The following is an 11,910-nucleotide window of genomic DNA, read 5'->3' as shown; positions in this document are numbered from 1 at the left end:
ATAGGAGTTCGGGTTACATAGGTGTGTGCATTTGTCAAAACTCAGTGAATGTGTACTTTGGATTTGTGCATTTCACTGTATGTGAATTTTACATCAAAATGCAATCAAATACTGAACTCTAGTTAATTATATGCATGCTTAACTACTTAAAGGAAAGTGTACTAATGTCTGCAATTTACTTTGAAGTGCACCAAAACACAAGATGGAATGATGGATGTATAGATAAATATGTGGTAAAGTACAAGTATAGTAAAATGTAAATAGTAGAATCTAGGTGGTGGAAAACAGGTTTATTGTAACAGGTGCTCATTCTTTCAATTTTGTTTGAACATTTTCGTAATTAAAGAACCACTTATTTGGGGGTTTTGCAGCAAATGGAGACACTAGAAGCTAAGAGGGGCAGGAGGTTCCTCTTACTTTGGGAAATGCAAATTAAAACCACAATGGTTTTCCCAAAAGTAATTGACCTTTTTCAGTCAATGTTTCCTCAACTATCAAATGGATAAAATGGCAGAGGCGGAGCTTCATATTATTAAGCATTTCCTGGTGGGCGGAAACGCCTTGAACTGGGTGCGGCCTCAAGCTGGTTACTCGCCCTGCCTACTCCCTCTCGTGCCCTCCCAGTACCCCCTTAGACCCACAAGCTCTGCGGGAATCTTCGCGACCTGCGCAGGCGGTCGCTCTGATAACCGCATCCCGGTTTCCGGGACGGCACCGGAAGTCACTTCTCACACGCCTTTCTTATTGGATACCGGCTTTTCATGAGGCCGAGCGCCGCTGGGTAGGCGGAAGTAGCCGCAGGCATGGCGGCTGCTTTGCCGCTTGCTCTGTTCGTCCTGCTGCTCCTGGGGCCCGGCGGCTGGTGCCTTGCAGAACCCCCACGCGACAGCCTGCGGGAGGAACTTGTCATCACCCCGCTGCCTTCCGGGGACGTAGCCGCCACATTCCAGTTCCGCACGCGCTGGGATTCGGAGCTTCAGCGGGAAGGAGGTGAGGGCGCGAGATCTGACCGGAGAAAGATTTCCGTAGTGCCTGCTGCCTGGCCGGCCGTGGGGTGGAGGCAAACTTTGGGGGCGGGGCCTAATTCCTGGGTGGAGTTCGGGATCCTGGGTGTGGACCCCGACGAGGTGGGAATCGTCACTCACCTGCTCCCGTTTCCCCAGTGTCTCATTACAGGCTCTTTCCCAAAGCCCTGGGGCAGCTGATCTCCAAGTATTCTCTACGGGAGCTGCACCTGTCATTCACACAAGGCTTTTGGAGGACCCGATACTGGGGGCCACCCTTCCTGCAGGCCCCATCGGGTGCAGAGCTCTGGGTCTGGTTCCAAGACACTGTCACTGAGTGAGTGCACACCTTGGGCCCCATTGCAGGCCATGGAGGGAATGTGGCTGGGAAAGTGTTGTCATCCTGCCACTGCTCTTGGGGACAGCATTTCCAGTAGACAGCGATTCCATGGGGGTAGAGCTGGCATTGGAGGTAAGAAATGTTACCACAGTTGAATAAACTTCCCAATCCTAAAACTTTCAGACCTGAGGTAGCACATGCATATCCCTGGAGAGGCAAATAGCAAACAATTCATGCTTATTTGGAGGTAAGGCAGTAGAAAACTGGCAACTGGATAACCTTTTAAAAGGCATTCATTAATATTTTTTAAATGATAATAAATACCAAGAAGGCCAACCATAACATACATAACTGTGGGTTACAACTGGCCAACAGGATGCTACATCACAGTGTTACAGGAACTGCTTTTGTTTGGGAGGGGGCAGGTCTAGTTACTGTGCCTACTACAAACTGCTATTTCTCAGTGGCTGCTGTGGCTATCCTGTTTTGAATAGAACCTTTCTGTGCAGTGGTTGCAAACATGTCTACATGGGCCACACAGGTAAGAAATGAATAAAGGTATTTTTAAAATTGACAAACACAGGAATGAGAACTATATCTCATTTTCGTCTTAATCCCACTATAAGAAATCAATAGTACAAATATGATATAACAAGTTTTAGGGCAATAAAAAGGAGCAGCAGGAATTGTGGCAGGCTAGAGAGTTTGTGCGACATTCTAACGAGAACAGCTCTGCCACTCAGCTTCTATGGTTTGTTGCCATGTGGGAATAGAGGCCTAATGTGGTCGGACTCAAATGTTTCTAAAATTTTTTTGTAGAAACAAGGTCTCACTATATTGCCCAGGCTGGTCTCGAACTCCTGGGTTCAAGCGATGCTCCTGACTCAGCCTCCCAAAGTGTTGGGATTACAGGCAAGAGCCACCACACCTGGCCTCATTTTTCAAGAGATACCAGAAATCTGGAATTTAATGGGAAAATTGGCAAATTCAAATATCAGCAAGTAATTTAAAAATTTTTTAAGTGCTGTGCTTTTCAATGTGCATACCAAATGAAGCATGTTTATGGTTCGAGTACAGCTTTCAGTCTTCAAGGTTGCCATTTTTATTTGAAGCTTAAGGATTAGAGCAGTTGAAAAGCTCTGAACATAGAATTATCAAAAGCCCCTGGACAACACTAAGGAATAAGGAATAAGCAGTGACTCCCCAGCTTGCCAAGACTTTCTCTCTTGCCTCAACTCTGGCTCCCCTACCCTTTCCTGTCTACTCTGCTGTCACTGTCTTCCCTCAGCCTGTAATTTCCTGAAATGTGGAGCAAATGCTTAGAATTCTTTCTAGTGCTTATTAAGTTTTATGCTTTCTCTGTTACTGAGAGCAAATCTCTTTTGATATTTCTCCAAGAAAAGAACATTAATTGAATTTGATGTTTTTATGAAATCCTAGAACAGTTGTTTTTCTCATGTTCAGTGAGCTTTTTTGGATATAAGACTTCTCACCATGACAGTAGAACCAGGACTTACCTTTATTCCCAGAGTATACACAGGGTAGTATGCATTGTTTTGCCCAGCCCAGCACATTCAAGGAAGATCAGTGAGCTCATTTCAGCTCTGATATATGAGGCGCTTTCCATGGTGTCAGGGGAAGTACATAGATGACCCAGACTGGTCCTTGTCCTCAAGTTGCTTACAGCCTAGTTAGGGAGAAAAGGTGGTCAGGACACGATGCTGCTGCCACCTAGCCATCTCCCAGGAAGGACCTAGTAAGATGCTTGGATGGTCAGAACCGTGACTGCACAGAGGAGACTGTGCTTAAGGAGGGCAGGAAAGGCTTCCTGGAGGGGAGGTAAGAACTGGAGCCGGATCATGAAGGTAGGCAGAAAGAAGTGAGCAAAGGCTTGCAAGGAAGGAAGAATCACCTGAGCAGAGACCCATGGGGATGCAGAGATGTCCAAAGGAGAGTGAGGAAGAAGGGACTGAGTAGGATGAGACCCAGCAAGTGGGCTGGGTGGGGGCAGCAATGTTCCAGCTCCATCAACTGGCCTGTCTAGTAGTTAAGAATACAGCCTCCTACTACCATAGGTTTAGCAGCCAGCTGTGGACTTTGAAAGAGGGAGCAGAGGTAGCCCCAGGACAGTGAGTGGATTTGTGTCTCTATCCAGTGTGGATAAATCTTGGAAGGAGCTCAGTAATGTCCTCTCAGGGATCTTCTGCGCCTCTCTCAACTTCATCGACTCCACCAACACGGTCACTCCCACTGCCTCCTTCAAACCCCTGGGTCTGGCCAATGGTGAGATAACCCCTACAGCCCTTTCCTTCTTCCTCTTACCTCCTGCCCAAACCTTTGCATCCTTTTCCCTCAGTTTCCTGCTTCCTCAGCCTGGGCTAGATCCTAAGTCCCCTGTGTGTGCAGGCCCCCAATACTGTGCCTTCTCTGCATGCCTTTTCCCAAGGAGAGAAGGAAGTCCCACTCCCAGCTGGGACTGTCCAGACTGTGGTGCTAGAGGTGGTGTTGGGAGCAGGAGGGTCATTCCCATCTCTGGAGTGTGGATCCTGAGGGGTCAGAGCCCAAGGCCCACCCCAGACAGACCTCTGTCTCCCTCAGACACTGACCACTACTTTCTGCGCTATGCTGTGCTGCCACGGGAGGTGGTCTGCACTGAAAACCTCACCCCCTGGAAGAAGCTCTTGCCCTGTAGTTCCAAGGTGAGGCCGCGCAGCCTGGCAGCCGGGGGCGGGGGGGGGGGCGCTGTACAGAGAACCTGCGCCCCATGCCAAGTGCTCCATACAGGGCTTCTCTTATCTCTTTGCGTCTCCTCCAGGCAGGCCTCTCTGTGCTGCTGAAGGCGGATCGCTTGTTCCACACCAGCTACCACTCCCAGGCAGTGCATATTCGCCCTGTTTGCAGAGTAAGTCATGGGGAGTAGAGGAAGCTGCCATCCAGGGGCTCAGAGAAGGTACATGTAAAGCATGTGGTCAGTGTCTGGCTCGGGCTGAGTGAGTACTGAGTGGTAGATGTGATGATGGTTATTCAGGGCATTGGCCAAGCACCAAGAAAACAGTGGTTGCCTAGCAAGCACTGAATAAATATTTGTCATGGAAAATAGTGGTTCAGAACAATAGCTATGCGGGTGCAATTGCTAGCTCAGTCACTTGCCAGCTGGCGTAACCTTGGGTGAATCATTTCATTCCCCTGAGCCTGGTTTCCCACCCTGCCACATGACAATGATAGTAGAATCCACTCCTAGGGTTGTTGTGATAGTTTATCAAACTAATGCACATACAGCTGTCAGCACGGGGTCTGGCACGAGGTCAAGTGCTCAGGAGGGGGTGGTAGCAAATCGATGGATGTGAAGATACATAGATGAGGGATTGAGTCTGAGTAGGAGTCTTTTTTGGGGCTGTATGGTGAGAGTGATGCCCCCTCACTGCTACCATCTGGCCCTTGTGATAGAATGCACGCTGTACTAGCATCTCCTGGGAGCTGAGGCAGACCCTGTCAGTTGTATTTGATGCCTTCATCACGGGGCAGGGGAAGAAAGGTAAGTTACCTTGGCAACTCATCTGTACCCACCCATGCCAGCCCTGCCTTATCCATGTGGACTAGGCCTAGGCCTGGCCCCTGCTCAGCCCTGCTCTCTGTTTCTCAGACTGGTCCCTCTTCCGGATGTTCTCCCGAACCCTCACGGAGCCCTGCCCCCTGGCTTCAGAGAGTCGAGTCTATGTGGACATCACCAACTACAACCAGGTAACAAGGCCTCCAGCCACACAAACAAACACACCCCTGGTCCCCAAGACCAGCCTGCCCTCTCTGCTTGCTTCTTAGACCTGCCTTTGTGTCCCCAGGACAATGAGACATTAGAGGTGCACCCACCCCCGACCACTACCTATCAGGATGTCATCCTAGGCACTCGGAAGACCTATGCCATCTATGACTTGCTTGACACCGCCATGATCAACAACTCTCGAAACCTCAACATCCAGCTCAAGTGGAAGAGACCCCCAGAGAATGGTGAGTGGGTGGTTGGTTGGACTGCTGGGTTGCAACGGCTACAGAGAAAAGATTCACAATCCCACGTCTTTGCCGTAAGATGACAGGGTTGTATTTAGACCAGATCTCCAGAGTCATATGCTGCTGACTCTAGCTCTTCCAAGCTCTATGATTTTGGGTAGGTTCCTAAACTCCCCAAGCTTCAGCATCCACATCTGAAAAATGAAGAGTATACTTAGTGAATTAGAGGAGATGATATGAAAAATGGAGTTAGTTCATGCATTTGCTTAATCAACCAAATACTTTTGAATTCATACCAAGTGCCAGGCATAGAGTGTTGAATAAGACAGAGGACACTGCACTCAAGAAATATAATGTCTACTAGCTAGGGCAGGTGTCAGTTAATTAATTACAGTTGTGTTCAGTTCCCTTACCAAGGGAAAGAGCAGAATATCCTGAGAGGACCTGGTTTAGGTTCGAAGGGGGCACGGTGTTCGTCACATAAGCACTTTATTACTAGCAACCTATTGTCGTCATCGCTTGTTGGCTGGGGAAGACAGGGATGATTCCAGAACCCAGATTGCCCAGTTTCAGTGGCAGGGCCGTTCCCCCATCTACTCACTGGCTTGGGACTCTGAATATGGCCTGGGCAGTTGGGGTGGGGAGTGATTCTTACCTTTGGCAGCTGTTAACTGTTGATATTTCTTTACACAGAGGCCCCCCCAGTGCCCTTCCTGCATGCCCAGCGGTACGTGAGCGGCTATGGGCTGCAGAAGGGGGAGCTGAGCACACTGCTATACAACACCCACCCATACCGGGCCTTCCCGGTGCTGCTGCTGGACACTGTACCCTGGTATCTGCGGCTGTATGTGCACACCCTCACCATCACCTCCAAGGGCAAGGAGAACAAACCAAGTGAGGACCTGAGTCCTGAACCAGGCCCCCAGCCCACCCTCTCATGTCCTCTCCAGGTCCCCCAAACTCTCATTTCCCAGGGTAGTTCCTGAAGTATCTCTGAAAAGCTACACAGGCATAAAGAGTAAGGAATAGTTTCTCAAAACTGGAACGGGAGCCTCACTGTGCCAGGTTCAGAAGTAATTTATAAAACAGCAATCATTAAAACACATAATACTGGTGATTCTTAATAGGACTGTACAAGGACAGTAGCTTCCTTTTTCACTTACTTTTGCCTCCTTTCTGGAGCATTGGGTTTTGTGATGATTCATAGACTCTTTAAGGTAGGGAAAGGGTTTGGCAACGTGGGGCTTTTGAAGCTAGGAAGATAGCAGAGCTGGAGTAGATGGTGTTTTGCTTCCTTGGGAGGGGTAAAGAGGTACAGTTAATTTAATTTTTTTCAATTTTTATTTTTATTAAAATTTATTTTTATTTTCTATTATTTTTCTAAGAAGATAATATTAGTGCCTCCTGTTAGGTGCCAAGCATAGCACTAAAGCACTTGTTTTTCCTTGGTGTAGAGGGAGACTAGTAGTAAAGTAAAAGACCTCTGAGGAAGAGGTTGTACCATATCCCAAACAGCCAAACTTGAAAACCTTTCAGTACTTTAGTTGATTCCTATGTTTTCAAACCTATGGTGAATAGTTTCACTTATTTTCAGCATCATTATTTGTACCACCTTCAAAATCTCTATTTCAGACATCCTAACTGCATATTCTGTAGGTTTTTCTGTTATTATTAGTTTAAATCTTCTCCTTTGGAAAATTTCAAACCCAAACCCAAACAGAATAGTGTAATAATCCCCGGTACACACCCTGCAGCATTTTTTTTTTTTTTTTTTTTAAGAGACAGACTGTTGCTGGGTCACCTATGCCGGAGTGCACTGGCATGATCATGGCTCATTGCAGTCTCAGACTGCTGGGCTCAAGCAATTGTCCTACCTCAGCTTCCCCAGGACTACAGGCATGAACCACCATGCCTTTAATTTTTCCATAGAGGCAGGGTCTTGTTATGTTGCACAGGCTGGTCTCAAACTCCTGGCCTCAAGCGATTCTCCTGCCTCAGTCTCCTAAAGTGCTGGGATTATAGGTGTAAGCCACTGCCTGCTGACGTATCTTAAAGCATATCTTAGACATTGTATCAATTAACCTTTAAATACTTTAAGGATTTTTAAAAATGTAACCGTATCATCACCACTTCTGTTTTCCCCTGTGGTCTTAAAAATGCCTTTTTATAATTGGTTTGTTTAAATTGGGATAAACAAGTTTCTCACATTGCATTTGCTTTATACTAAGTTCCTCTCTTGGGTGGGCACAGTGGTGCACACCTGTAACCTCAGCACTTTGGGAGGCCAACACGGAAGGACCACTTGAGTCCAGGAGTTCGAAACCAGCCTGGACAACATCGTGAGACCCCGCTACCTCTACAAAAAAAAATTTTTTTTTTTTTTTTTTTTGAGACGGAGCCTCACTCTGTCACCCAGGCTGGAGTGCAGTGGCGTGATCTTAGCTCACTGCAACCTCCGCCTCCCGGGTTCAAGCGATTCTCCTGCCTCAGTCTCCGGAGCAGCTGGGACTACAGGTGCGTGCCACCACGCCTGGCTAATTTTTTGTATTTTTAGTAGAGATGGGGTTTCACTGTGTTAGCCAGGATGGTCTCAATCTCCTGACCTCGTGATCTGCCCACCTTGGCCTCCCAAAGTGCTGGGATAAAAAAAAATTGTTTTTAATTAGCTGGAGGTGGTGTTGCACGCCTGTAGTCCCAGCTACTCAAGAGGCTGAGGTGGGAGGATCACTTGAACCCAGGTCAAGGCTATAGTGAGCCATGATCATACTACTGCACTTCAGCATGGGTGACAGTGCGAGATGCTGTCACGAAAAAAAAGGTTTCTTTTTCTTTAAAATTAATATTCTTAGAGCAGTTTTAGGTTTACAGAAAAACTGAGCACAAAGCACAGAGTTCCCGTATACTCCCTGTCTCCACACCCAGAGTGTCCTTTATTATAAACATCTTGTGTTTGGTGTGGTACTCTTCAGTCTCTTCATCTGTAGCAGTGCCCATGCCCCCTTTTTTTTTTTTTTTTTTTTGATGCCATTTATTTGTTGAAGAAACTGGGTCATTTGTTGTATAGAATGTTCCACATTCTGGATTTGTCCTTGTGCTAGTGTTTAACACACCCCTCCATCTCCTTTATTTCTTGTGTATTGGTTGTTAGATTTAGAAACCTGATTAGATTCATGTCCCACATTTTTGGCAAGAAAAATTCCCAGCTGGCTCTGTGAACTTCTTCTTGCGTCACATCAGGCACTTGGTGTCTGGTGCCCCAGTTTTAGTGATGTGAAGATTGATTAGCGGTCTGCAGCACCCCAACAACCTCTCTTGACCGCATCCTGGGATCACTGCCCTGGAAACATCCTCTCCCTTTTCTTAGCCCCTGCTTTCTTCCCTAGCCTGCCTGGCTTCTACGCTCCCAAGCCCATCTTCTAGGCACCCAGATTGAGGCTCCACGGCAAGCAGCAGGGACAGGGGCAGCAGGTAGCCTGACCCCAGGAAAGAGATGTGGGTGACCCTTGCATGTCTCCAGGTTACATCCACTACCAGCCTGCCCAGGACCGGCTGCAACCCCACCTCCTGGAGATGCTGATTCAGCTGCCGGCCAACTCAGTCACCAAGGTTTCCATCCAGTTTGAGCGGGCGCTGCTGAAGTGGACCGAGTACACGCCAGATCCTAACCATGGCTTCTATGTCAGGTGGGCTCCACCCCCACAGGCCACCTCTCATCCCTCTGACCTACCCTCTCCGCTGCTTACCCCTTGGTAGGGGAGCCAGGTGAGAACACGGGCCATCTCTCTGCTTCTCTGTAGCCCATCTGTCCTCAGCGCCCTTGTGCCCAGCATGGTAGCAGCCAAGCCAGTGGACTGGGAAGAGAGTCCCCTCTTCAACAGCCTGTAAGTGTGACCACACTCACTGATAACACATCTCAGCTGCCTGCTGGGCCTTAACACAGGTGACCAGGCTCCTGCAGGGGAGGTCAGGGTAGATGTTAAATCTTCCAAAGAGATGTGTAGATTTAATTCAATCCTAATAAAAATCCTGGCAGTCTGTGGAATTTGTGAAGACTTTATAAAATGATTTTAAAGTGCTTCTAGAAGAATACTTTTACTTACAGCCTACATTTACTCCTTGATGCTCTTAAATATTTAATCAAGCACTTATCAAATGCCAAGTGCTTCTGAGAGCACTGGGTGTACAAGATTCAACAAAACAGACTTGGCCCTGGCCTCCGTTTGCTTATAGTCTAGAGGGAAGATTCTGGTCTAGAGAGTAATGGGGTTAGAGGTGGGGTAGGAATTGATTTACTGGGTTATCTAGGAAGGCTTCGTTGAGGAGGTGGCATTTAGGCTGAAACCAGGCTAAGAAAGAGGCAACCAAGCAAAGGTGGGGCCCCTTTCCTCCACTTCAACACCAGACTCTCTCTCTCTCTCTCTCTTTCTTTCTTTCTCTTTCTTTCTTTCTTTCTTTCTCTCTCTCTCTCTCTTTTTTATTTTACTTTAATTTCTGGGATACGTGTGCAGAACATGCAGGTTTGTTACATAGGTATATATGTGCCATGATGGTTTGCCGCACCCATCAACCCGTCATCTAGGTTTTAAGCCCCGCATGCATTAGGTATTTGTCCTAATGCTCTCCCTCCCCTTGCCCCCCGCCCGCCGCTCTCCTTTTATCAGGTTTATACATTGAGCTATGCCTTCTGTTGAAAGGTTTTGAGCCTAAGAGAACATTGGAAACACTGTGTTGCATTGCCCAGTACTGCTGGAATGAGGATGGGGTGAGATGGGGAGGAGCAGCCAGTCCTGTCTCACCGCTCCTCCCCTGACCCCAGGTTCCCAGTCTCTGATGGCTCTAACTACTTCGTGCGGCTGTACACGGAGCCGCTGCTGGTGAACCTGCCGACACCGGACTTCAGCATGCCCTACAACGTGATCTGCCTCACGTGCACTGTGGTGGCCGTGTGCTACGGCTCCTTCTACAATCTCCTCACCCGAACCTTCCACATTGAGGAGCCCCGCACGGGCGGCCTGGCCAAGCGGCTGGCCAACCTTATCCGGCGCGCCCGAGGTGTCCCCCCACTCTGATTCTTGCCCTTTCCAGCAGTTGCAGCTGCCATTTTTCTTGGGAGGGGAGCCCAAGGGCTCTTTCTGCCACTTGCTCTCCTCAGAGTTGGCTTTTGAACCAAAGTGCCCTGGACCAGGTCAGGGCCTACAGCTGTGCTGTCCAGTACAGGAACCATGAGCCAAATGTGGCATTTGAATTTGAATTAATTTAAATTAAAAATTCATTTCCTCACCTGTAGTGGCCACCTCTATATTGAGGTGCTCAATAAGCGAAAGTGGTCAGTGGCTGCTGTATTGGACAGCACAGAAAAAGACTTCCATCACTGCAGAAAGGTCAGTTGGCAGCACTGGCCAAGGTGATGGGGTGTGCTGCAGAGTGTGTGTCACTGTGTGGTGGATGGAGTTTACTGTTTGTTGAATAAAAATGGCTGTTTCCTTGGTTCTTTGCCCTTGTCCTTGAGTCCTGGGAAGAGCTGGGGACTGGGGATTGTTTGCTGGGTGCCTGAACAGGACCTCCTACCCTATGCCTGCAACCCCCTCCACAAAAACAAACAAAACCCTACCTCCTCCCACCTGGCTGGAAATATCTTCTGATCTGCACCCCCCCTCCCCGTCCTCCCCATCCCCATCTGTGATTCCCAGAACTCCCCGGGTTGTTTGGGAGTGTTTCTGAAAGCATAATCCATGACCATGGAAATGAATCATCCTACTTCTTGGGGGCATTGAGAGTCAGTCCACATCAGCAAGGGTAGAGTGGAGAGGTGGGAGAGTTCTGGGTGGTGGGTTTCTAACTGTAGTGTGCATCAGAGTCACTGGGGGCACTTGTGAAAATAGTGTAGGTTCCTAGGATCCAGATCCTACCAGTTCAGTTGGTCTGGGTGTGGCCCAGCCTTTGACTCTTTAGCAGGCACCTCAGGAGCTCCTGCTGTGCGCTGTCCTCAGACCACCCCCAGGCTCTGAAGCCAGGCTCATTGGATTGAAGCCCGCCCCGCCCACCTCCCTTGCTGGTTACGTAACCCTGGATTTCTGTAAAACAAGCCTTTAGGCGGTCGCCTCCCACTGCCCTCATCTTCTATCTTTTCCTCTGGCACACTTGGCATCAACTGTGTGTTATTTGCAGTTCCCCCCACCTCCCACCCCACTCAGTTCTCCCATCATAGTGGTTTGGCCTAGAATGCCCTATTCCACCAACCATGCACACCTCTCAACTGCCTGGTTCCCTCTTATAAAACCAGATGAGGCTGGCCAGGCATGGTGGCTCACACCTGTAATCCCAGCACTTTGGGAAGCCAAGGCGGGTGGATCACGAGGTCAAGAAATCGAGACCATCCTGGCCAACATGGTGAAACCCCGTCTCTACTAAAAATACAAAAAAAATTAGCTGGGCATAGTGGCACGCATCTGTAGTCCCAGCTACTTGGGAGGCTGAGGCAGGAGAATCGCTTGAACCCAGGAGGCAGAGGTTGCAGTGAGCCAAGATTGCGCCACTACACTCCAGCCTGGTGACAGAGAG

General features: G+C 48.6%; 1 protein-coding gene across 1 annotated transcript; it reads left to right on the top strand.

The window, feature by feature from the left end:
- Positions 1 to 763: 763 nt before the first annotated feature.
- PIGT (phosphatidylinositol glycan anchor biosynthesis class T) lies at positions 764 to 10,837 on the top strand. Its single transcript, XM_032142750.2, has 12 exons — positions 764 to 990; positions 1,164 to 1,341; positions 3,500 to 3,627; positions 3,943 to 4,043; positions 4,160 to 4,246; positions 4,792 to 4,879; positions 4,988 to 5,085; positions 5,184 to 5,349; positions 6,043 to 6,243; positions 8,867 to 9,032; positions 9,147 to 9,230; positions 10,166 to 10,837. The coding sequence occupies exons 1-12, from the start codon at positions 804 to 806 to the stop codon at positions 10,416 to 10,418; spliced, it is 1,737 nt and encodes a 578-aa protein (XP_031998641.1). The 5' UTR covers positions 764 to 803; the 3' UTR covers positions 10,419 to 10,837.
- The last annotated feature ends 1,073 nt before the right edge of the window (positions 10,838 to 11,910 follow it).

The sequence above is a fragment of the Hylobates moloch genome, unplaced genomic scaffold, assembly GCF_009828535.3.
Source record: "Hylobates moloch isolate HMO894 unplaced genomic scaffold, HMol_V3 SCAFFOLD_21, whole genome shotgun sequence".
NCBI lineage: Eukaryota > Metazoa > Chordata > Mammalia > Primates > Hylobatidae > Hylobates > Hylobates moloch.
This window is presented reverse-complemented; position numbering and strand designations above follow the sequence as displayed.